This window comes from Carassius gibelio, chromosome B5, assembly GCF_023724105.1.
Source record: "Carassius gibelio isolate Cgi1373 ecotype wild population from Czech Republic chromosome B5, carGib1.2-hapl.c, whole genome shotgun sequence".
Lineage (NCBI taxonomy): Eukaryota > Metazoa > Chordata > Actinopteri > Cypriniformes > Cyprinidae > Carassius > Carassius gibelio.
The window spans coordinates 29,874,350-29,896,339 of NC_068400.1; the positions used below are offsets into that span (position 1 = coordinate 29,874,350).

At 37.1% G+C, this 21,990-nt stretch overlaps 2 protein-coding genes across 4 annotated transcripts in view; both read left to right on the plus strand.

Moving 5' to 3' along the window:
* The first annotated feature begins 369 nt into the window (after positions 1 to 369).
* Positions 370 to 21,990, plus strand: part of LOC127957149 (myotubularin-related protein 12) — a 64,130-nt gene continuing 42,509 nt past the window's right edge. The window contains exons 1-16 of one of the 3 annotated variants that reach the window (XR_008153715.1): positions 370 to 591; positions 2,427 to 2,484; positions 3,013 to 3,152; positions 4,766 to 4,838; positions 4,955 to 5,091; positions 5,183 to 5,276; positions 5,813 to 5,936; positions 6,365 to 6,434; positions 6,539 to 6,636; positions 6,967 to 7,091; positions 7,213 to 7,291; positions 7,408 to 7,478; positions 7,786 to 7,955; positions 8,391 to 8,567; positions 8,848 to 9,006; positions 10,191 to 12,076. Coding sequence is in view for 2 of the 3 variants with exons in the window: in XM_052555554.1 (XP_052411514.1) it covers positions 523 to 591; positions 2,427 to 2,484; positions 3,013 to 3,152; positions 4,766 to 4,838; positions 4,955 to 5,091; positions 5,183 to 5,276; positions 5,813 to 5,936; positions 6,365 to 6,434; positions 6,539 to 6,636; positions 6,967 to 7,091; positions 7,213 to 7,291; positions 7,408 to 7,478; positions 7,786 to 7,955; positions 8,391 to 8,567; positions 8,848 to 9,006; positions 10,191 to 10,781 (2,235 nt within the window). In the remaining variant the exon portion in view is untranslated. Of the gene's footprint in view, positions 592 to 2,426; positions 2,485 to 3,012; positions 3,153 to 4,765; positions 4,839 to 4,954; positions 5,092 to 5,182; positions 5,277 to 5,812; positions 5,937 to 6,364; positions 6,435 to 6,538; positions 6,637 to 6,966; positions 7,092 to 7,212; positions 7,292 to 7,407; positions 7,479 to 7,785; positions 7,956 to 8,390; positions 8,568 to 8,847; positions 9,007 to 10,190; positions 12,383 to 21,990 lie in introns of those variants that run through there. The other 2 variants (XM_052555554.1, XM_052555555.1) reach the window with 2 other exon arrangements.
* LOC127957150 (Golgi phosphoprotein 3) lies at positions 13,045 to 21,829 on the plus strand. Its single transcript, XM_052555557.1, has 4 exons — positions 13,045 to 13,495; positions 17,140 to 17,271; positions 17,617 to 17,731; positions 19,659 to 21,829. Exons 1-4 carry the CDS (start codon positions 13,280 to 13,282, stop codon positions 20,081 to 20,083), a joined length of 888 nt encoding a protein of 295 aa, XP_052411517.1. The 5' UTR covers positions 13,045 to 13,279; the 3' UTR covers positions 20,084 to 21,829.

The following is a 21,990-nucleotide window of genomic DNA, read 5'->3' on the forward strand; positions in this document are numbered from 1 at the left end:
GATAATTCACTGATTAATAATACAAGTCTAGTTATGTATGTTACTTCTATGTAGATTGTCTCACAAGTGCTTAATTGTGTTTCATGCTAATAAAAAGGAATTACTTTAGTATTTACACAAAGAAAGAAGTAAGAAAATCGCAAGACGTGCAAAAATAAAGCATAGAAATTTAAGTTGAAGTGCAGTTGTAGTCCCTTCTCACTTCAGTGCGAAGACTATTTTAATACGACTGCTTATGGGTTCGGCAATGAGGAAGTGCTTGTGATTGACAGCCGCGTTAACCAATGAGCGATAAGCGACTTGCGCTGACCGGATCAGAAAATGGACAGTATGTCCATCAAGAACCAATGGCGTAGAATGGGCGCGGTTTGCTGTCAGAGCAGGTTTGTCTTCCAACCAAAGGAAATCGCGCTGGAGAAATAGAGGTGGAGAGAGAATCAGGGAGAGAGGTAAATTGGCCAGCTCGAGCTCTCCCGGATTTCCACCTGACTGTTCGGGAAGCGGGACACTGGGACAGGCAAAATGTTGAGTTTGGGGAGCGGAGGAGCGAAGTCTACTAAACCGTCGTTTGTGTCTTATGTTACCCCCGAGGTAAGCGAAAGCTTTAGTGCCGCATTATACTTGCGCTGTTTTCAAAACAACCCAGATACGCTTCTTTTAACAAGAAACCGCGGATATTCATGCACTGGGCGGGGTTAGTAAATCCCAAACTGATGTTGACATTGTCGACTTGTTCAAGTTTAGACAAACGGGGAAATCTCAGTTTTGTGCGCGTTTCGTTCACATGGGGAAATGCATTCAGAGAGCAACAGTGATATTTAATTAATTCACCTAAGTTACACCTCGAAGTCGAAAGTCTTCGGTTTGACGACTGAAATATGTTAGTTTTCTAGGCTTGCCAGAAGTCCTCAACTTTACACTGTAGTCTTCTTGGAGCGGGGTTATAATCCAGGTAATTTAATGATTTTTCTGTTTATTGACACACGAGTCACGAGTGCCTTCATTTGTCTATGTGATGTGTTTGAAGTCCATTCGTCACATTAATGGAATGCCTTAAAACTAAACTTACATCTAGTGTTGATACAAGTGCGCGCATAGAAGTCATGTGTCATGTCATGACCCTGACCCACTGGTGGACAATAGAGTTCATGTTCTTATTTTTCATTAAAGAAAGCATGACGGAAATAATGGTTGTATTCAGTATAGAAGCACCGTGAAGATGTGATCTCATGTTTCACATTTTATATATATATATATATATATATATATATATATATATATATATATATATATATATATATATATATATATATATATATAAACCTGCATGATGATAGTTCATTTTGTGTAGCTCTAAACAGTAGAGCATGGTGCTCGTAACGCCTAGGTCATGGGTTCGATTCCTAGGGAATGTATGAGCCGATGAAATGTAAAGCTTTAATGCAATCAAAGTCACTTTTGTGTGTGTGTGTGTGACTACTACAAAAAGGTAGTCTAATTTTTACTTAAGGAACTTTTTAAAGTCAATTTGCATAAGTTTGTCTGGCCAATTCTAAAGACTCCGTCTTAAAATAGTGTGTTTGTTTATGCATCTGGCCGCTGGTCTTATGTGAAGAGTTCAGCTGATTCCCTCTCTGAAGGGGGCATGGTGGATCTCACAGCACTCTCCCCTCATTTTTGTTGGCTTCATATTAGCGAAGACCCACTGTGATCCATATTTATGTCTGGCAAAATTTACAGAAACGGAAAGACCATGTGTTTTTAATGTCTTTGGTTTCAAAAGCAAATTTTAAGAGAATGTTTTCACCCCGGGAAGTCATTATGGAAAGGGAGTGTCCCAAATACTTTGGTCTGTTTGTGAAGTTTTGGCTGTTGTGTTTTGCAGCTGGCCTCATGGTAGCCAGGTTGCTCGATGACTTCCTGTCCTTTATCTATCCTGTTTCTTTCTACTGAACTTCTATAGTTTTGACACATTGCCATTAGTTTGATTTTGCTGTTCTCTAAAGTTATTTTATCTGTTTGAACCAGTAACAAGAGAAGTAACCTGACTTGAATTTTAAAGATGCAACGCGTGTCTTCTGGATATCACAGGGATACTGCTAAAATTCATGGTGCCAGAGACAAAATTATTCTGGGTAGTGTCTTAGTCAGCTGATTTTGTTCAATTTTGTTTCATTTCTCATTATATTACTTGTATATTACACTAAAATAAAATGTTACTAAATGTTAAAGGGATTGTGACCTGCACAGTGCAAACTACCAAAACCTGGATATTGTAGGCAATATTAAAATCCTGTTCAAGACGTGTCCCGTATGAATGGTGCATATGGTCACCCTAGCTATAGAGTACTTATGAAAATTTAATTTAGTAAGATACTTCATATATATAGTTTATACTATAATTTTATTGCTTCTGCCTTCTTAAGGAAATAAAATCGGAGAAAGACCCATCGAAGCAAGAGAAACATCCCGATTTGCTACCAGGTAAATAGGAAATCCCTTACACAGTGTTTTGCTCTCTCAGGATTTTCTTTGTATTATTGTAAGTAAATCTAAAATTTATTTTGTGTCACTGGTCCCCTCGGTGTAATTTTCAATTCAGACTATAACAATTTTTCTCTAATTCAAAAGGGTAGCTTCCAGAGATCGCTTCTAATGTAATCAGAGTGATTTTGCAGATACAGAAAAGTGGGTAATATATATATAAAAAAAGACTGCATTTCTATGAAGAGCTGCACAAAACATGTCTACATGTCTAAACCAGATGCGAGTGGCACGGCAAGACGCTACAAAATACAATAAAACTCAATTTAATCAGTGATGCTGTCTACACTAGATGCGCCAAATGACACAACAAAACAAATCCCTGAAAGTAAACCGATGCCTTGTTCTGGTTATAATTTACTGACACAAAGTTAAAATAATTAGCAGTGGTCATTTTGTCACATCAGTCTGTTTTGTTGGCATTGTGTTAATTCAAACTAACTTGACTGTTATTCTGTTGCTCCTTAGGTGAAGTGGAGTTCTGTAGCGCCAACCCCATTCTCAAATACACTCAAGATGATCTCTCCCAGCGTGGCGTCTTCGGCACATTGTTCTGCACCAATTTTCGTGTTACTTTCATTAGTGACGAGAGACCACTGGAGAAGAAGGTAAAGATTGGTGACAGGACTCAACAAACCCTTCTGTTCTGACACAGTCTCATGAGAATCAGTACTACAGTATTTTACTAATTCATACGAATTTGATTCACATGAAAATGTACGATTAAAAATAAAGCATGAAGGTCCACCCCTAAACCTAACCCTCAGTGGAGTGGAAGCAAGTCGTACAAACACATACCCCTGACATTACGAATTTGCCTCCAATTCATGGAAGCATGGACAAAAATAATCAACATATTATGAACACCGTATTCCCTAAAAATGGCCTTATGTTACATCAACAATTCTGTCACCTAAGAAGACATCTATAGTTTGCAATTAATCCGACCATAGAACCACAGCATTTCTTTAAAAACGTTATGTACTTCCTGTATGTAGACTGCAGCATTCGCATTAGCATGTAGTGTGCTTTGAAGAGAAGATAACGTGTGAGCTAGATGTTCATATCGTTGTCTATATTAAAGATAAGAATGCTATGAATCGGGGTTGTTTATCAATTAAATTGTTTTTATTTATTTTTTTATTAAATGTGTCCTGTTTGAAAAGCTCAACTATGGGCATGAAGGAATGTGCTCATTATTATTATTCTTTTTTTTTTTTTTACTTACTGGTTTTATAAGTATTTACATTAAATGGGAACATTAAATTGACAGCCCTGCTATGAATCCATAACAGTTTTGTAGATCTTGACGATATTGAATTTCTGAGTTGAATTACTATGAAGTTGAGTCATTTGCATTAGAAATCAGCATATTTGGGTAAATGACAGTGTACAGGAAGAGTTTGTTCATTCAAATAAATTAAACACCGCTGAACTAATTTTGTTTGCTCCTGAATGATAAATAGTTTTTTCTTGTTTGTTAGTCAGATTTGGACAAACATTTCAGCTAATATAAATAAATAAATAGAGTAAATAGAAAAAGTGTGAATACAGTCAATTTTAAAACATTGGGTGTTGGACTAAAAAAAGCTTTGGCGGACTGCATGCTCTGTGACTCTGCATGAGGAACTGTGCTGTGAGGGCTCTCACTTTAGCTGCCATTTCAGGAACTTGAGTGCCTGACTCACTGACAGTGAAATTCTGATGGGAAACTTAGAGCAGTCTCAAATGGTCAGGTATTCATGAAGTGCCAGGTACTCTTGGTTTCAGATCTTTTTTGGGGGGGGGATGGGGGGGGGGGGCTTGTTAAGACCAGTATACTGCCTAAGACCAGTATATAAATGTTACTAATCTAATCAGTGATCTTCAAAACCTGCAGAACCTGTTGTTGATGAAAGCTAAATTTGGTCAGATGTTAGTGTTAGTTGGTATCAAGAAGTTTCACAGGCTACTTTCAGACTTCTATTTGATGGTGGTTGACAGGGACTGAAGAGAGTTTCACGCTTGATTTCTCAAACAAAGTTTTGTGTGAATGTTTGTCACAACACACAGAACAAGGCAACGGTGTCTGGCTTTCCTGTTAGTTACGGTGTGCTGTGTAAAAACGCACCTTTCATAGATAAATGTTAATCGCTGTCTTTCATTATTATTGCTTGCTTTGGTATTGTCTGCATTGAGAGAGCACACTAAGAGGTTGTTGTGTCACTTACTTTTGTTCCAGGCCAAGACCTTTAAGAACAAACTCTACGGAGAAAATGACATTCCATTAATGTGTGTGGATCACATCTACGGTGGTAATAATCGTTTTTACTTTTTAGCATTATTAATGAATGTAAACATTAACAATGTGATTTTTCTTGGTAAAGCTTTTTGGAACTGGGTTCTGAGAAACATTTCATTTCTTTCAAAGTTTATGAGGAAAAGAGAAAACCGATAACAGGAGCCCTTGTGAAAAACAAAAATCCATCCAAAATGATCATTCACTGTAAAGACCTCCGAGTCTTTCAGTTCTGTCTAACTTACAGCAAGGAGGAAGATGCCAGAAAGGTACTTTGTTTGACATCTGGGTTGAAATGATTATGCGCATTTTAAAGAGGGTTTCACATCCCTTTTTGCATTTGTCTGTTTGCTTTTTCAGATCTTTCAGGGTATTGCTCACCATTGTTTGGAGGAGAAATCCCTGAAGTGTGTCTTTGCCTTTTCCTATATGGGGACACCAAGCCCAAGCCCAGGTACAGATTTATCCTCAGTTTCACTTGTTGATGTCTGACTGAGTACTTCATTGTTATGTGTTTGATGTGTGCATTTAACTGCTTCTGAAACAAAATAACTCCACATATAGCAGTACCCGAAACCAGTAATTCTCCAAACACATGTAACTGCTTATACAACATGAGTTGAAACATCACCTTGAGAAGTTCATGAAGTCGCACTTATGCAGAACATCTGAAATGCAGCTCTGGTCTTGTAGCAGCAGCTGCTAAATTCTGATCATAGTCTGTGCAACTGGAATTCAACAGATGGCTGAAAGAACAACCGTCATTCTTTCTTTATAGACATTGTAATGTAGTTTATTCCTGCAATGCAAATCTGAATGTTCAGCAGCCATCACTCCAGGCTTCAATGTCACACGATCCTTCAGAAATCATTCTATTATGCCGATATGCTTTTTTGAGAAATATTTTTTTTTATTATTATCAGTCAGGGTTTGTTGAGCCTCATCAGTCAACTTTGGAAGAACAACAAAAGATGTATTTTGTATCTGCAGAAATGCCGCGGAAACAGGAGACCATTATGTTTGACTCAACAGAGGACTGGACCCGGGAAATGAAACGGACAAAGGCGAACTGTAGATTAGTCATTGAAAACGAGAACTTTGAACTCTCTCAAAGGTACTTTTTGCCGCTGTTGTTGGCTGTGAAGTATCTGATAAAATGTTACTATTGTTTGAATCACAAGGTACATGTTTAGCAACAGGATGTAATCTAAACCCAGACTGATAAAAAAATGTATCCCACACGTTTACATTTGGGTAGTTCACAAAAAACAACAACATTATTGTAGGTGATGGAACTACTCACTATTACACTTTAATCACCTTAACTGTTAAATAGTCCTTATATATATATATGTGTATGTATGTATGTATGTATATATGTGTATGTGCATTTCTAAAAGAACAAATATTTAATGTGGTCTCAATTATTATAAGGTAAAATGCATGCATGCATAATTATAAAATAGTTGCAAAATGTTTTTCTGTAGCATGTCATACATTGTGAAATAAATGTACCTAACAAAAACTGCTCTGACATTTTAGGTTACCGAAGTACTTTGTCATCCCATTAGCGATAGGGGATTTATTCAGCTACCAAGGAAAGGGATTACCAGTGAGTCAAGAATATTAGCTAAAATCTAAGCATTTAAATCATTTTTCTGAATGTTGTCATAATGTTTGTTATTGTAAAGTTATTTTTGGTCATTTTTTCTTTAGATTTGGTGTTGGTCTCATTACAGCGGTTGTGCTCTCTTCAAAGCATCTTTCCTGCCTGTGACACAGGAAGATGGGGATTTCCAAAAGCACTTGGACACGTAAATTATACTGACTCTGTTTATTATGCTGTATTTATCCCATGAGATAAGCCAGTCCGCTGCGATACCCTCATGGTTATTTGTGCCCTGGGTTTCTGTGTTTTTTTGTCACTGTTTCTTTATCAAAGGACAACATGGTAGTATGTTATCTAGTAGTGTGCATTAGCATGAACCAATATGCTTTCTTTGTTGTTCTGCTTTCTGATCAGCTGAAGGGCCAAAATGGTTGTATAATATGGTATCCACAACAAAAACAAGCCAAAACTGTCAGTAGTATTGACTGTCAATAGTACCTTCACATTGACAAGTATGTTTGTTTTGTTTTTTCAGAATGATAAATGCAGTTGCACATAATCACCTGTACTCTGTAAAAACAGAAGACCTCTCAGAATCACTTCCTAATATCCAAGACATCCAGCAGTCATATAACAAGTTCAAACAGTTCTTTCTTATCGGTGAGTATATACACGTCTCTTTCACAGGAAAAGGTGAAAAAAATCCTCAAATATTAAATGAAAGGATGGATATATATTCCAATGTTCAATTACTGTTAAATGTTTTTTATTTTTCTCTTAGAAAATTCAACCGATTTTTGGTTGTCAGATGTGAAATGGTTCTCTTCCATTGAAAGCTCAGGATGGCTAGACATTATTAGGTCAGCTTGCATTAATAAAACCCTACCATATGCATTCCTGTTTATAATCAATCAATCAATATCAATAATAAGATTCTATGAAACTATTATCCAGCTGCATTTGATGTCTTCAACAGACAATGTCTCCAAAAAGCAGTAGAGGTGGTTGAATGCCTGGAAAAGGACAACACAAATGTTCTTATAACAGGTAGGTCAAGCATGTTTCAACTAAATTAAAACTTCCAAATAATCTGGTCCTTTCAATACATTGTTTTGTTTGTTCGAGTGGTCCAACATGTTAGTTTCTGGGTTAACCAATAGTGTGAGTTTGCAATGGGACCGCACCTGTTTGTCCAGGCGTGGTAGGAGTGTCTGAGAGAACTGCAGTTCTACCTGGTGCATAAATTGCACACCTTACCTTTAGAAATGAAGGACTTTTAAACCTTGACAGATCTATCCCATTGACTTTGAGCTCGTATCCGCTGATGTTTTGTCTTGATATTGATTGGTTGCAGAGGAAGAGGGAACAGATCTGTGCTGTGTGATCTCCAGTCTGGCTCAGATAATGCTGGACCCTTATTACAGAACACTGATGGGTTTCCAGAGTCTAGTTCAGAAGGAGTGGGTGGCTGGTTGCCATGCCTTCCTGGATCGATGTAATCGCCTCCATCTGAAAGACAAGGAGGTAATTATTGCATGCTCATTCTTGCCTGTTTCTTCAGAGGCTAAGTGGAAATGTTACAGTTTTCTATTTTTTCCATTTGTATTATTCTTAATCTCTGAGAATTGCATGCTATTCTGCAGCCAAGTAGAAAGCAACCTGCAAACCTGTCTTTTATCAGGCTTTAAAATCATGGCCTGGAACACCTTTGTCTAGAATGATTGATTCTGATTGGCCAGTCATGGCTTTTAGATATTTTGATTGAAGAATATTGAACTCTTGACTATTCAGTTCAGATCATCTTCTGCAGGGCCATCAGGTTTTTCATTGCACACTGTCTCTTTCTTTTCATATAATAATACAGTTTCACCGAAAAGCGATGTCTGTTTATTTACCCCTTTGTGTTTGGTGAAATCATCCTTATTGTCTTTTCAATTTGATTCTTGTTTCTCAATGTAGTGTCATTCTCCAGTCTTCCTCCTGTTCCTGGAGTGCGTGTGGCAGCTTGTTCAGCAGCACAGCCCAGCCTTCCAGTTCTCCGAAACATACCTAACTGTGCTGTCCGACAGTGTTCACGTGCCAATCTTTAGCACCTTTCTGTTTAACTCTGCCCATCACAGAGAAAATATTATGAAGGTAGAACTTCTATATTTCATTGAAAACTCATTACCATTTACCATTGAAAGCGTTAGTTTGCTACACTGTTTTGAAGATTGCTTTTTGAGTACTGCATTCATCATTCTGCATTTTGAACCATGTTAGAGGCCTTTACAGAAGTACAGTGGTTAACAAGAAAACAGTCAGCCCTCTGTAATGCTGTTATTAGTCTACATGTTCTCCAAAGATGGTGGCCGTTGCCTCCCTGACACAGTCGGCACGCCTCCTGCTAACTGCCTGTGCTTGATTGTCTTGGCAGGCAGAGTCACCGCTTGCACAAAGCAGCCCATTGAGCTGCCCTACAGTGTGGGACTGGTCTGTGCAGTTTGACAGCAAGGCCCAGAATTTCTTCTTTAACCCCTTGTATTTAGAAAAGGTGAAACATGACAGAGCTGTACGCAAACCTCACAAGCCTAAGGTGAGAGAGTGAAATGCCTCTATATTTAATAATTTGGGGAAAGATGTTGAAGAATGCCTTTCTTTAAGATCTGTGTTCGTTTACGGCTAAAAGTGTGTCATATTTAGAAATGAGTTTAGCATGTATTTATCAGGCAGTATATTATTAATGGAAATAAATTTGGACATTTAGGTTTTGTAGCATAATATTTCAAATGCAGATATATCTGATAGCATGCGAAACTCGTTGATTACTGTTTCAATATAGTGTCGTCAAATCAATGAATGCATAAATGCATGTTTACAATGACTTGAATAGTGACCAATAAATCAGTGACAGAATCCCAGAAACAAAGCTGAATTACAATATGTAGTCTGAAATATTTGCAAATTGCATTTTAAAAGAAAAAAAAAAATTATTATACACATTTTTATATTTTTAGATATTGAAAAAAGTAATTATTAGCCAGTTTTTTTTAATCATGTGAACGCATTTTATTTTGTGGTAAATTTATTTTGCAGTGCCGTTTTCTATGATCCAATCTTTACTGATGGACAAATCAAATGACACCATAATTATTTATTTTTTTATTATTGTTTGATAACTTGAATATGTCACAATAGGGATAAATGTTTTTTGCAATTTCTATTTCATGCTGAATTTAAATTCAATTAAAAAAAAAACCCAGCCAAATTCTTCTGTAACCTATGGAAGCCCGTTTCCACCACTGAATAAATAAAATTGTGACATTTTATCTCACAAATTCAGACTTTTTGTTTTGGAATTCATAGTTTATATCCCACTATTTTGACTTTGTAACTTGCAATTGCAAGTCCATATCATGTAACCCTGAGGAAAAAAAAAGTCATAATTACAAACTCGTAATTGTGAGATAAAAACTCACGGAAATGGGCTTCCATATGGTATCACGTCTTGCTACAAAATATTTTAAAAAACCTGTTTTTAGTACCATACAAATCTTAATTATTTACTGTTAAGTTATAACAAATCTCACAAATGTTGGTGTCCCGATAAAACCATCATAAGAGCATAGCTATTTGGTAAACTTGAAGGTGAGGGAGACACCATACCCAATCTTGCCCTACTTGTACTTCATGTTTGTCTGACTGTGCTGTTTATATTGAATAATTTCTAAGTTGAAATTAATATGTAATATTTACATTGTTTTTATCCAAAATCTCTAGCACCAAAGACATTTATCCTTACCCAGTTCAGCTTTCAAAACCCCACTGAAGAAAGGTTTCTTTAAGGACGAGGCCGATAGCCTTAAAAAGATGCTACGAGTGAAGCGTCTCAGTCGCTGGAGGGGCTCTCCGGATGCCCCCGCTGCCACCACCCGCGAGTTCTACGAGTCCTGGCAGAACCGTCCTCTGGACTATCACGGCCTCCTGCTCCCCTATCTGGACGGACCGGCTGTCCGTGTCTGGATGCAGCGCTACCTGCGCTGGATACCGGAGGTGTACATCCTGGGCGGAGGCTCCATGGCCGTCATGACCAAGCTTATGGAGCTTCAAAATCAGGTGCAGGATCTGAAGCGTGTGCTGGAGGAAAGAGACCCATCACAAGCTGCTGAACTTGATCACCGTCCATACCTTCAGCAACGGCTGCTCTCATTCGACTCCTCAGGACGACTGTCATCCTCATTTCCCTTCGCTTACACCCGCAGCCGAAATTTCAAGCCCAGCATTCCTATAGCTCTGATGCAAAGCCTTATGTTAACTGACAGCCTAGCCTGTCAGGAAGATGAGGCCAGTTCGTTTGTGAGTTTTGTTTAACTGAGTCTTTTTTTCATCCATTTTTTTTATATTTGTTCATTAATTATTATAATATAATGTTATGAGGTAAATACGGGATTATAGTGGCCTTGCCAGATTCTAATTAGGTGCTTAAAGTGCCTTTGGTGCTAAAGCGGGTCCTTTTGGAAAGTAAAACAGGCTTTTGTCAAACCACATGTGCCCTACTGTATCAAAAACATAATATGAGGCTTAGGACAGGATGTAAGCTCTTTTATTTTTGATGTTCTTCACGGAACAATACCTAGAATTGTTCTCTTGCTCATCACAAAACAGGAACAGGATATAGCCCTGAGCTTCCAGCCTTTCCACAGTGCAGTGTTACATAACATTATTACACAGTAACATTCCAAATCGTATTCCATTCCAGTGGTGTATGAATGGATGAAACTATCCTGAATAACAGCAGCCATTATAAGAGTAACAAATACATCTGACTTCCACACTTTTCTGACTCCTCACACATAACTCTACTCAGTGGTCTCTGTATCTAAAGAAGGTTAGCCAAGGAAAATAGTGTGGAGCCATCTACAGGTTTATTATTGTTACTGCTGCATTTAAAATGTATTGAAGATGAGAGTATACTCACTGAGGTCTGATGTGACCGCTCATTTCTTTTCCCTAGATGCCTAGTCAGCCTTCGGGTTAAAAGATGTTTAATAAGGGCTTTTTTGTTTTGTTTTTTCTTAAGAAAATGTAAGAAAACAGGAAGTATGGAACATTACATGAGATCAGCTGTCTCGGAGTTTCAGTGCGTTGTTGCACAATGTACATTGTGTGGCTCTTAGACATCCAGTGAATGGCTGGCTCTTATTTTAGTAGTACATTAAGACTGAACGATTAAAAAAAATACACAAAGCTGATTATTAATAGCATCACATTTATACCACAACAGGATTCAACTGCCCTATATATAGATAGATAGATAGTTAGATAGATATATGGAAAATCATAGTACACTGCAAACTTCTGAAAATATACTTATTTAAACACACAAGCTAATGTAAAATTGGATTTGTGCACATTTTCTTATTTTCCTTTCTGAGGTGCCTGCAGGACTACTGCCACAAATCAACAGGCTCTTCGTTCTTCCAGCATTTGACATGTAATGAAACTGATGTAAGCAATGAACTGTTATTTGCTGGCAAAAGTGTGGAGAATGCTCTTTTTGAGAATTTAGTTTTTGTTTACACCTTTTGATCCGTGTTTTGCACTACTGCTCCTTGCCAGTCGATCACTGTTACCTGAACAGTCAGCTGTAGATCTGATTCTGTTCAGTTCAGTTCAGCACCTATCTTGTGTTTTGCAAGTGATTGCATGCTGGATTTGAAACTTGAACTTAATACTGTACAGTTGTTTTGTATTTTTCTATAGCTAACTTTTAACTGTCAACGTTTAATTATCAAAGTTTGGCCTTAAAATATATGAAGTATATCAGATTGCTTTATTTTGGACCACTGACTTAAAAATGATAATTGTTCATGTTAAAGAAGCATTAAACACTCTTTTATATTTACTTGAGAAATATGTCACTCGCTGTTATTGTCCACAGTGTATGATTGAAATAAAAGACTGTTTTGCAATCATGCTTAATTCTTATAATCTAACAAGCAATAATTTTAGATTAAACAATATAACTTTTAAAGGTTATAGTTCTGACATTTAAATGTGTATATATATCTTTCTTTACAATATTTAAGATATTTGATTTGATTTTATATGATTCATATTTCTTTGTGCACTAATTCTCTTGAAAGTGCTGTAATGGTACAACTTGCCCTAAAACTTTAAATTAATGATAATATTATTATAATAATATAATATAATGATAATATATTTATGGTACCACCTGAAGTCTGTCACAAAACCTATAGTGACATTCTTAGAGTCTTTTTCTTTTGTTGTTGTTTGTTTAAATTTAGTTGCTAGTAATTTCTGTCATTGCAGTGTTTTTGTTATTATATTCTTTTTGTGTGTATCTAGCTTTTATTGTAATTTTAATTTATTGCACTACTTCAAGTTAAAATAAATAAAAATGAGAATTGTCGCTTTGGCACTTAGCTGTTTATGTATATATATATATTAAGTATATATATATATTATTATTATTTATTTTTTTATTTTTTTCTTATGGTTTTGGTTTTATCAAACTATATTACCCTGGTGCTACCTAACGCACCGAGATGCTCAAACAATTCTGTCTTGGGATGTAGCCCCTCCGGGTTTCGAGATCAAACCTGAGTGTCGAGATGCCACATCCACTGCTCTTCTTGTCACGGCTGGTCGCCATATTAAACCTGACGGAATCGGCGACGCTCCGCGGTAGAGATCGCGAGGGGCCCCTCTCCAAAACAAACCCCGATTTGCACCTTCATTCCCCTAATTCACCCCAGGAATCATTTATGCATCGGACTGAATAAGTCAGTCTTTTCTCAGACAGGAACTGTCTGGGAAGGAGGTTTAGATTCAGTGTTTGAGAGATGAGTACTTTGACCCAGCGGAGCTCCGGCCTGGTGCAAAGACGCACCGAGGCTTCGCGCAGCGCTGCGGCCGCAGACAGAGACCGCGGATCCGGCGACGAGGACTACGAGACCCGCCGGGGAGACGAGCTGGACGAAGATGACACCGGTGATTCCAAGGAAACCAGACTGACCCTGATGGAGGAAGTACTGCTGCTGGGCTTGAAAGACCGCGAGGTTGTTGCTGTGTTGCTTTATTTTGATTAGTAACATTAGTTGACTGTAGTCGATGTTTAGCCCTTTATCTCTTCTTCACTCACCACAATCGCTCCCAGTTGATAATTGAGCTCTTTAAAAAAAGAAGGAGCTGAAAACAATATGGTTGTTCATTATTATTATTATTATTATTATTTCAGCCCGTTTGTTTTTAAATAAATTGCTGACGTTTTGAGTTAAAGTCAGCCACATGATTGCTGTGATGCAATGTAACGTTAGCTTTTAGCTTGCATTGAACTGCATTATAAGTTGTTTCTCTGGCCCACCAGACTGTCAGAACAAATAATAGTTAACCACATCGGTTAAAAAAACAGACTAATCAATTTAACTCCGTAATATACAACTATAGTCTGTTCGTGTAGCATAAGGTAGCCAAAGGTGTGGAATATGAAAGTTTTAAATACAATATGTATCTGATAAAAGTATGAATTTGAAGCAAATGTGTATATATTAATACAAATCAAAAGATGCATGTTTGTTGCTTAAATGCACTCATCCCCCACTGGGACCCCTGTCCTTGTCACACATCGCCCACACATGTACACATTCTCAAGAAACATCCAGATATGCTTAACATAGTCATAACAAGAAGCATTTTGGAACAAATCCATATATATATATATATATATATATATATATATATATATATGTTTTTTTTTTGTGGCGGTTCTCCATGTCTGTCTTATCTGAAACACAGGTCTTGAGACCTCTACTAAGAAGTTTTGGTAACATTTTATTTTAAGGGGTCCTTGTTACATGTTACATATACTTACTATTATTATACCAGCAACAATAAATTATGCATAGTTACATGCAAGTAACCTTAAGCCAAACTTCTAATCCCAGCCCTGACCCTGTAGTAAGTACATGTAGTTAATTAATATTACTCCGTATTAAATGTATAATTACACCATAACACCATAAGGACACCTTAAAATAAAATGTAACCAAAGTTTTTATTGTCCTGATAATGACATCACTTGCTTCAATGTGATGAGGGCATGTGATAATGGTGTAGCCATACTACTGTTTTTTCGTGGAATGATGCTTTTCAAGTATACAGTGAGTAATGAACAGTATTCTGTGAGTAGTAGTAAGCTAGTATTCCATTGTGATTATAGCCATTCATTATGAGGGACGTCACCAATATGGAAGGCATGGGTCATTGAAAGGTCCCAAATCAATATAGAACCACAACGTTGAATTGACAGATATGACTGTGTAAAGGGAAAGAAGCCTAAAATTAGCCAGTTGTGAGATGCCTGCTGTTATTGTGTTGACTGAGCCTTAATTAAGGTTTATAGTAAGTAGTTTAATTGCACCTACCTCATTGTCTGGCCTCATTGTCAAATTACTGTCTGCTTTCAGTTATACTCTCAACATCAGCTTTTCAGTATTATTCAGTTTTATTTGGGCTGTATGTCTTTGGATTTCTTTGCCCACAGACCTAAAACAGTGGGTCTTTGGTTGTTGTACATGTCAAAAATTTGAGGCAACTCATTTTTTTTTTTCTACAACAGAGATTTGCAAAGGGTCATGTTTTAAATTTGTATAGTTTCTTTCCCTGTTGTCATGGATAGATGTTTTTGAGCTATTGAGTATTTCACATTGATCATGGAAGTGTTATACACTTTAGAGTTTGTTCACTAGGTTAGTTTTGCAAGGGTGGTCGATAACTTTCCTTTTATTTTTAACAGCAGTGCACAAGAAGATTATTACAGAAGGTCTTTAATCCCTGCCATGTTCCGTTATTGAATATGTCTCACTTAAGATTTGCTTATCTGCATGGAAAGCAGCAGAAAGGATAAATGGCTTAACTGAACATGTCCCAGTTACTACAGTATGCTCATGCTTATGGGTGGCACAGAATTTACAGAAACATTGACGCTCGGTTCTGTTGCTTGTTTGGGAGAATCTCACAGAACCTGTCAGAAACATGTGTAGGCCATATTTTACTCCAAAAGAAAAAAATAAAAGATATTGTACTTGATTGTCATGCAATTAAAGGCGTGTTACCCTATTACATCACATTAATGCATTTTGGGGTAATGTGAATCATTCTGAGCAGCAAACACCAAACCATGATCTTAAACCCGTGTAAAAATTGTTAATAATATTTCACAATACATCTACAAGGACACCGTCTGGGTCATTTTAACTGGCCACCTTGACATTTTTAATCCTGATTGCATGTCTAACCACATTAAACCAACAAGAAAAGATGACATATCATAAGATGACATCAAGCATTGATCTACTGTGAAGTAAAAAGAGGTCTATTTTGCATGTGGTTCCTCTCCTCCAGCAGTTGTGACTGTGCCATGTTTAAATACAGCTGCATTTGCCTACTGAGCCCTTATCATGATTGTCTGCCCGCATGTCAGCTCTTAGTGAGCTCTTATGCTGTTATCAGATCTCAAGTATCTAGTTTACTCTAGTGACAGAGGACTTGTGTACAGTGTCAACAAGAGAACTATGACAGACTTGTTTGAGCCTGACTGTTGTGTTCTTTAAAGAAGCTATTTTTTAATTGTGGAATGCATTCATTGTAATTACTTATTTTTTGAAAAGATAAGATACTGAAGTCATTCAGACTTTGCCATACTTGTATCTTGCCAGTCTGTCATTCTAGTAATGTCAGTAATCAAAGGGGGGCAGTTGAGATGTGGTTGGGTAAATGATGACATCATTTTCAGTTTTTTTCATTTGTCCCAGGACTTTGTGCTTTGATTTGGCAAAGTTAGATATGATTTTTTGTTTGACACTTCCATTCAAAATCCACATGCTTCCTGTATTTGAATGACCTTGACAGTGCAAGATGAACTGCTATGATACAGGTCATTGAGTACACAGAATGATATAACATTGTGCTTCTATCGAGTTTTTTGCATGCACTCCACTTCACGTGCAGAGCATTGCCTGTGTTGCCAGCTCATTGAAAGAGGCCTGTTGTTTCCCATTATTGGCCTCTGGGACAGGAGACTGGACCTCACAAAGCAGGCCTTGTTAATACTGGAGAGATCCATTGCTCACTTCATCCAGTGCTAACCATGACACTGCACAGAGTCGGAAAAAAATTCACAATTTTAATTGATGAATTCAGTTCAGGCCACACCTCACAAGAAGCTGAAGAATAACAAAAGTGATGTAACTGATTTACATTGTGTTGTAGTCCAACATGAATTGTGACTAATTATTAAAACTAATTATTGTTATTGTTACGCCTGTTTATGCCTATGTAATTTTTAGTTTGTGCAATACTTTTTTTTTTAACCACAACTAGCCATCTGCACGTACACACACACACACACACACACACACATATATATATATATATATATTCAAATTACAGATCACTTTTTTGGAGTGGGGTTTGCTTCTCATTTGTTCCAACTTAAATTAGATCCTTGTATGATCCTTTGGTCTTCACATAAAACAACTGGCGTCCATATTAGTAGTGTTTATCATTTTGAGTCATCTTGTAAACTGTATTTGTACATTTTTCTTTGTTCAAAAAACAATTAGTTGGAAGTTTTAGTTACTTTGGAGCTCTACATTTCGATGGGAGATGTATACTGACTTTCTTCATTTTGTTTTTGTGCAAGGGCTACACCTCCTTTTGGAATGACTGCATTTCATCAGGCCTGCGGGGCTGCATGCTCATTGAGCTGGCCTTGAGAGGGAGATTGCAGCTGGAGGCCTGTGGCATGAGGAGGAAAAGCCTACTTGCCCGGAAGGTAAGATTCAGGACTCTGGTGTCAGTACATTTACAATTGCGTAGGTCACTTTCTACCACTAGAGGGAGCTCTTTGATGTTAATTGTGTGTCAGGACGCTGTTTTTTGCGGTTGGTGTTGGCTGTTGTAAGTGAGAACTTTTATTATTAAACCTAGCTAAGATGTGTCCCTGGAAAATGCATTACATTTAATATATGAGGGAAAACTCTTTGGTCTTCAGTTGAAGTAGTTCACATGATTTTATCCTCTTGAGTTCACTGCCTTGATGTTAGTGGTGCTTTGTGCATTGGGGTGTTATAATGTGTTCAGTGACGTGTATCTTCTCTTTTTTTAAATTTTTTTTTAGGTTATATGTAAGTCTGATGCTCCGACGGGGGATGTGCTGTTGGATGAGGCTCTGAAACACATAAAAGACACTCAACCGCCCGAAACCGTGCAGAGCTGGATAGAGTTACTCAGTGGTGAGGTTTGCACAGATCATTTGAGTTTCTCAGACTTTTCAATTATTTACATTTACATTCATTCATTTAGCTGACACTTTTATCCAGAGCCACTTACAATTGCTATATATGTCAGAGGTTGCACACCCCTGAAGCAACTAGGGGTTAAGTGTCTTGCTCAGGGACACATTGGTGTCTCACAGTGGATTCGAACCCAGGTCTCTCACACCAAAGGCATGTGTCTTATCCACTGCACCAACACCACCCCACACATTTATTTATTTATATTTGTTTGAAGAAGAAAGTCATATACACATAGAATACACAATAATTTTCTTTTTTGGGTGAACTGTTACTTTAATATTTTTGTGGGAACCATGATACTTTTTTCAGGATTATTTTATAAACTGATTGTTGATATGAACAGTATTTATTCGTATTTAGAATCTTTTTTAAAATTATAAAATTCTTTTGATCAATTCAACACATCCTTGCTGAGTAAAAGCATTAATTTCTATTCAAGAATCAAGATCTTACTGGCCCCAAACTTTTGAATAGTAGTGTAATTAGATTACATGACTTTGTATTAAATTGGATCATTTTAACCATTGCTACCCTCCAAATGTACTGTGCCTGGTGCACATAAAAATGCTGGATCCAGACTCTCTTGTGTCCAGAGTGTGGATTTTGAGAGCGATTTCTGTTACCTATGAGCTCATTTGGAAATGTCTCAGCATGGTGAGCCAAAGGGTCAAAGGGTGAGATCAAAGCATCTGAGAGAAGGAGCTGCCGTCTTCGTCTAGAAAGTGTATAAAAATGTGCTCAGAATTAGATCACAGCCATAAATTACTGCACGATGATGACTAGCAAATGCTCTACCACAGTCTGCTTTGATCCTGAGATGTCTGTGCTTCTCTGCTTCAGCACAGGGGCCGACCAAATGTCGGTTGGTGGTACTCGCTCGAGGGACTGTTGCATGACTTCTGCATTCAAAATTAATGTCAGCGACAAGAATGCAAGCTGCTAAAATCTTAAAGAAAAACTATTAAAAAACTATATTAATAACGTAATAATCCTGTAGGAGCAGCTATCAATAAATGGGACTACACTAAAAAAGTGATTACTTGAAAACTAGCATAATGATGCATAATGCAATGATATCTTTTTAAATTGCTTGATATTGGGTATTTATTTGTGCATGACCATTTTTTATTTGTTTTTAAGTTTCTTAATCTCAAAATTAAATAATTAAAAAGATTAATAATGTAATGCCAGTGTGTTAAATGCAATCTTTAACAAATCTTAAAATGAATGCCCACACTGCACATTGTTATGTTGTTATGCCTGAATTCACTTGCATTTTTGCCATTTAATTTTTATTTATTTAGGCATAGTAGTGTAGAATCAATATATTGGCCAATTATTAGTTATCTGCCATCATTTAAATGTGCCAAGCTTATTGATATCAACTGGGAATTTAATAATGGTGCACTGCAGTCCTTAATCATTCTAATTATTTTATTTATTGTACTGTATGTAATTATATGTCTAGCTGTCTAGCCATCACACAGAACATAAAAAAGGTATTTTCAAGAACAGTGTGGCCCAATCAAGGAATGCGCTCGTTTCTGATCTTACCTTGTGCTGGCATTGTCTGAATAGTTATGAAAAATTATCTTATTTACATTTCTGATTTTATAAATTCCTCACTCAAACGTTGACAACACCTGTACAAGATGCAGTCAGGCTTCATTTGTTCAATTTAATCTCTTTCCTTTACAATGAAATGTCACAAAAATACAGCCCTCATGGGAGCTGTACATCTTATGCCTGATTTATTTTATATTTTAGTGGTCATTTTGACTATGAGAGATTAGTTTAATCTCTGTCTGTGTCAGATGAAGTGAATGTAAGTGTGTTTGGTGCTAAAAGTGCTTGTCTTTTGCAGGTGAGACATGGAACCCATTGAAGCTTCACTATCAGCTGCGTAACGTTCGAGAGCGCCTGGCTAAGAACCTGGTAGAGAAGGGCGTCCTCACCACCGAGAAACAAAACTTTCTTCTGTTCGACATGACTACACACCCCCTTACCAATAATAATATTAAGCAGCGCATTATTAAGAAGGTGCAGGAGGCCGTATTGGACAAGTGGGTGAATGACCCTCACCGAATGGACAAGCGTATTCTGGCCCTTATATTCCTCGCCCATTCCTCTGACGTACTAGAGAACGCGTTCGCCCCACTGCTGGATGACCAGTATGATTTGGCCATGAAGAGAGTACGGCAGCTGCTGGACCTGGAGCCTGAGGGCGAGAGCATGAAGAACAACACCAATGATCTGCTGTGGGCCGTGGTGGCCGCCTTCACCAAATGAAGCAGTTCACATGTAAGATCAGCTTTGAGAATCAGTAGACCTGGTGTGTCCAAATGGAGTCCTTGTAGATATTCCTTCCTCGCTAATCTCTCTACAAGATCTTTGATTGGATTTCTCTGTTTTCTGATAAGGGGACCACTTTATTTTGTCTTTGTTGATTAATTTGGTCAGTTGAATCATGCATTTGGCAACCTTCCCACCGTGGACTGTTGGAGCGTTTACAATTTGCATCGGCACACAAAATGTGTTTTTTTTTTTTTTTTTTTATTCTTTTTTTGTCTGGACATCTGTGTTGGGTGCCTAACAGATTTTACAATTGGAGAATTAAGCAAGGATATATTTTTCCCCTTGATTTGTTATCAGTTTTGTGCATTTAATTAAAACTGATGAATCTGCATATGGTACGACTCAACAGCTGCTCAAGAAATAAAGTACACTGCAGTGTATTGTCATTTTATTTTATTTTTTTATCAAATTTGTCTTTATTCTAATAATGAAGCCTGAAAAGAAACCAAAAAGGACAGATTAGTTGTTTGTGGCAAGTGTTAGTGTTAAAAGATTGTCACATTCACACTACTGAAACAAAAGAATCAAACAGCATTTTGATTGCTAGTAAATGCAAATTTAGGGAATGGAAAATCTTTTTATTATTCTTTTGATTATTTTTTGATTCCTGCCATTCCCACCGATTCCCTCGATTCTTTCTGTTCTGTTCCGTAACACCCCACAACTTCAAACTCTACCTCTTCACACATTTATTGTGGTGATTCTGATTGATTTCAGTGGGTTTCTATGTGCCTGAGATTGGTTACAGGATGCATAGCTCTCAAGGTGCAGTATGTTCTGTAGCTCTTGGTGACATGGCATTAATGGAGCTAGATTCAGAAATTGGTTGTATATTCCTCGGTGGCCTTAAACACTAATCATGCTACCAGAAACTAAATTTGACAACCACAAGAGTTGGTTTAATTCTTAGAAGCCCGTGCTCCCAAAAAATAAAGATATATAAGGCATACAGCTTCATTTTCTTTAGACATTTTTCCACTGATATATAAAAGTGCTCAAGGTTATAAGGGAAGTTTTATGGTGGAGTGAGTGTACTCTCACTTCTAAACAAACATGGGATTTAAAAATAATTCATAACTTTCAAAAATGTGACTTTTATATGTAAGAGCAGATTCCTCCATTTTCTCAAGTCAGTATATTATTGATATTATGTTATTATAATTAGCTGATTGGAGATACTGTAGGATGGATTGGCATTCGGTCACAATCTAGTTGAATCTGTATAGTTTCATACTGCATACCATATGAGAAAACTGCATCGATCTTTATTTTGCCTGGCATGTAAAAGCTAGCACAAGCATGTCTTAATTTAGTTTTCTTACACAAGCCTTTGTTCAGTCATCATATTTCAATGTTTAGTTACTGTCATCATGTTGATTTGTATTCCTTTTTATAGCAATAATTAAAAAATCAAGATTCTTTTGTTGTGCTGTTTGTTTCTTTCAGAATGATGGTAAATGCTAGCTTCACAATGGTTAATTGTATGTAGCGATGGTCTGGGAAATCCACCAATTGTTTCAAAGAGTCGACTTAAGACATGGGGGATTTTTGAAGTGTCTGAAAAGTGTCTCAGAGGGAAAGAAAATTTAAATTGTGTGTGTAGCTTTAGGACTCACTATAAAGGGACCCCAATGTATATACTTTCTTATTCCCATGAAATAAACTACGGTCTTGAAAGTGCCTCAAACATCGTCTGTTATTTATTTTGTGAAGAAGCAAGTCCTGCATTTGATGCATCAGTTGCAATTTGTTCAATTACTTTTCATTTATCACATATGGGAGACAAATTCAGACAAATGTAAAAAAAAATGGACACCTACAAATATAAGTTACTAAAGCAA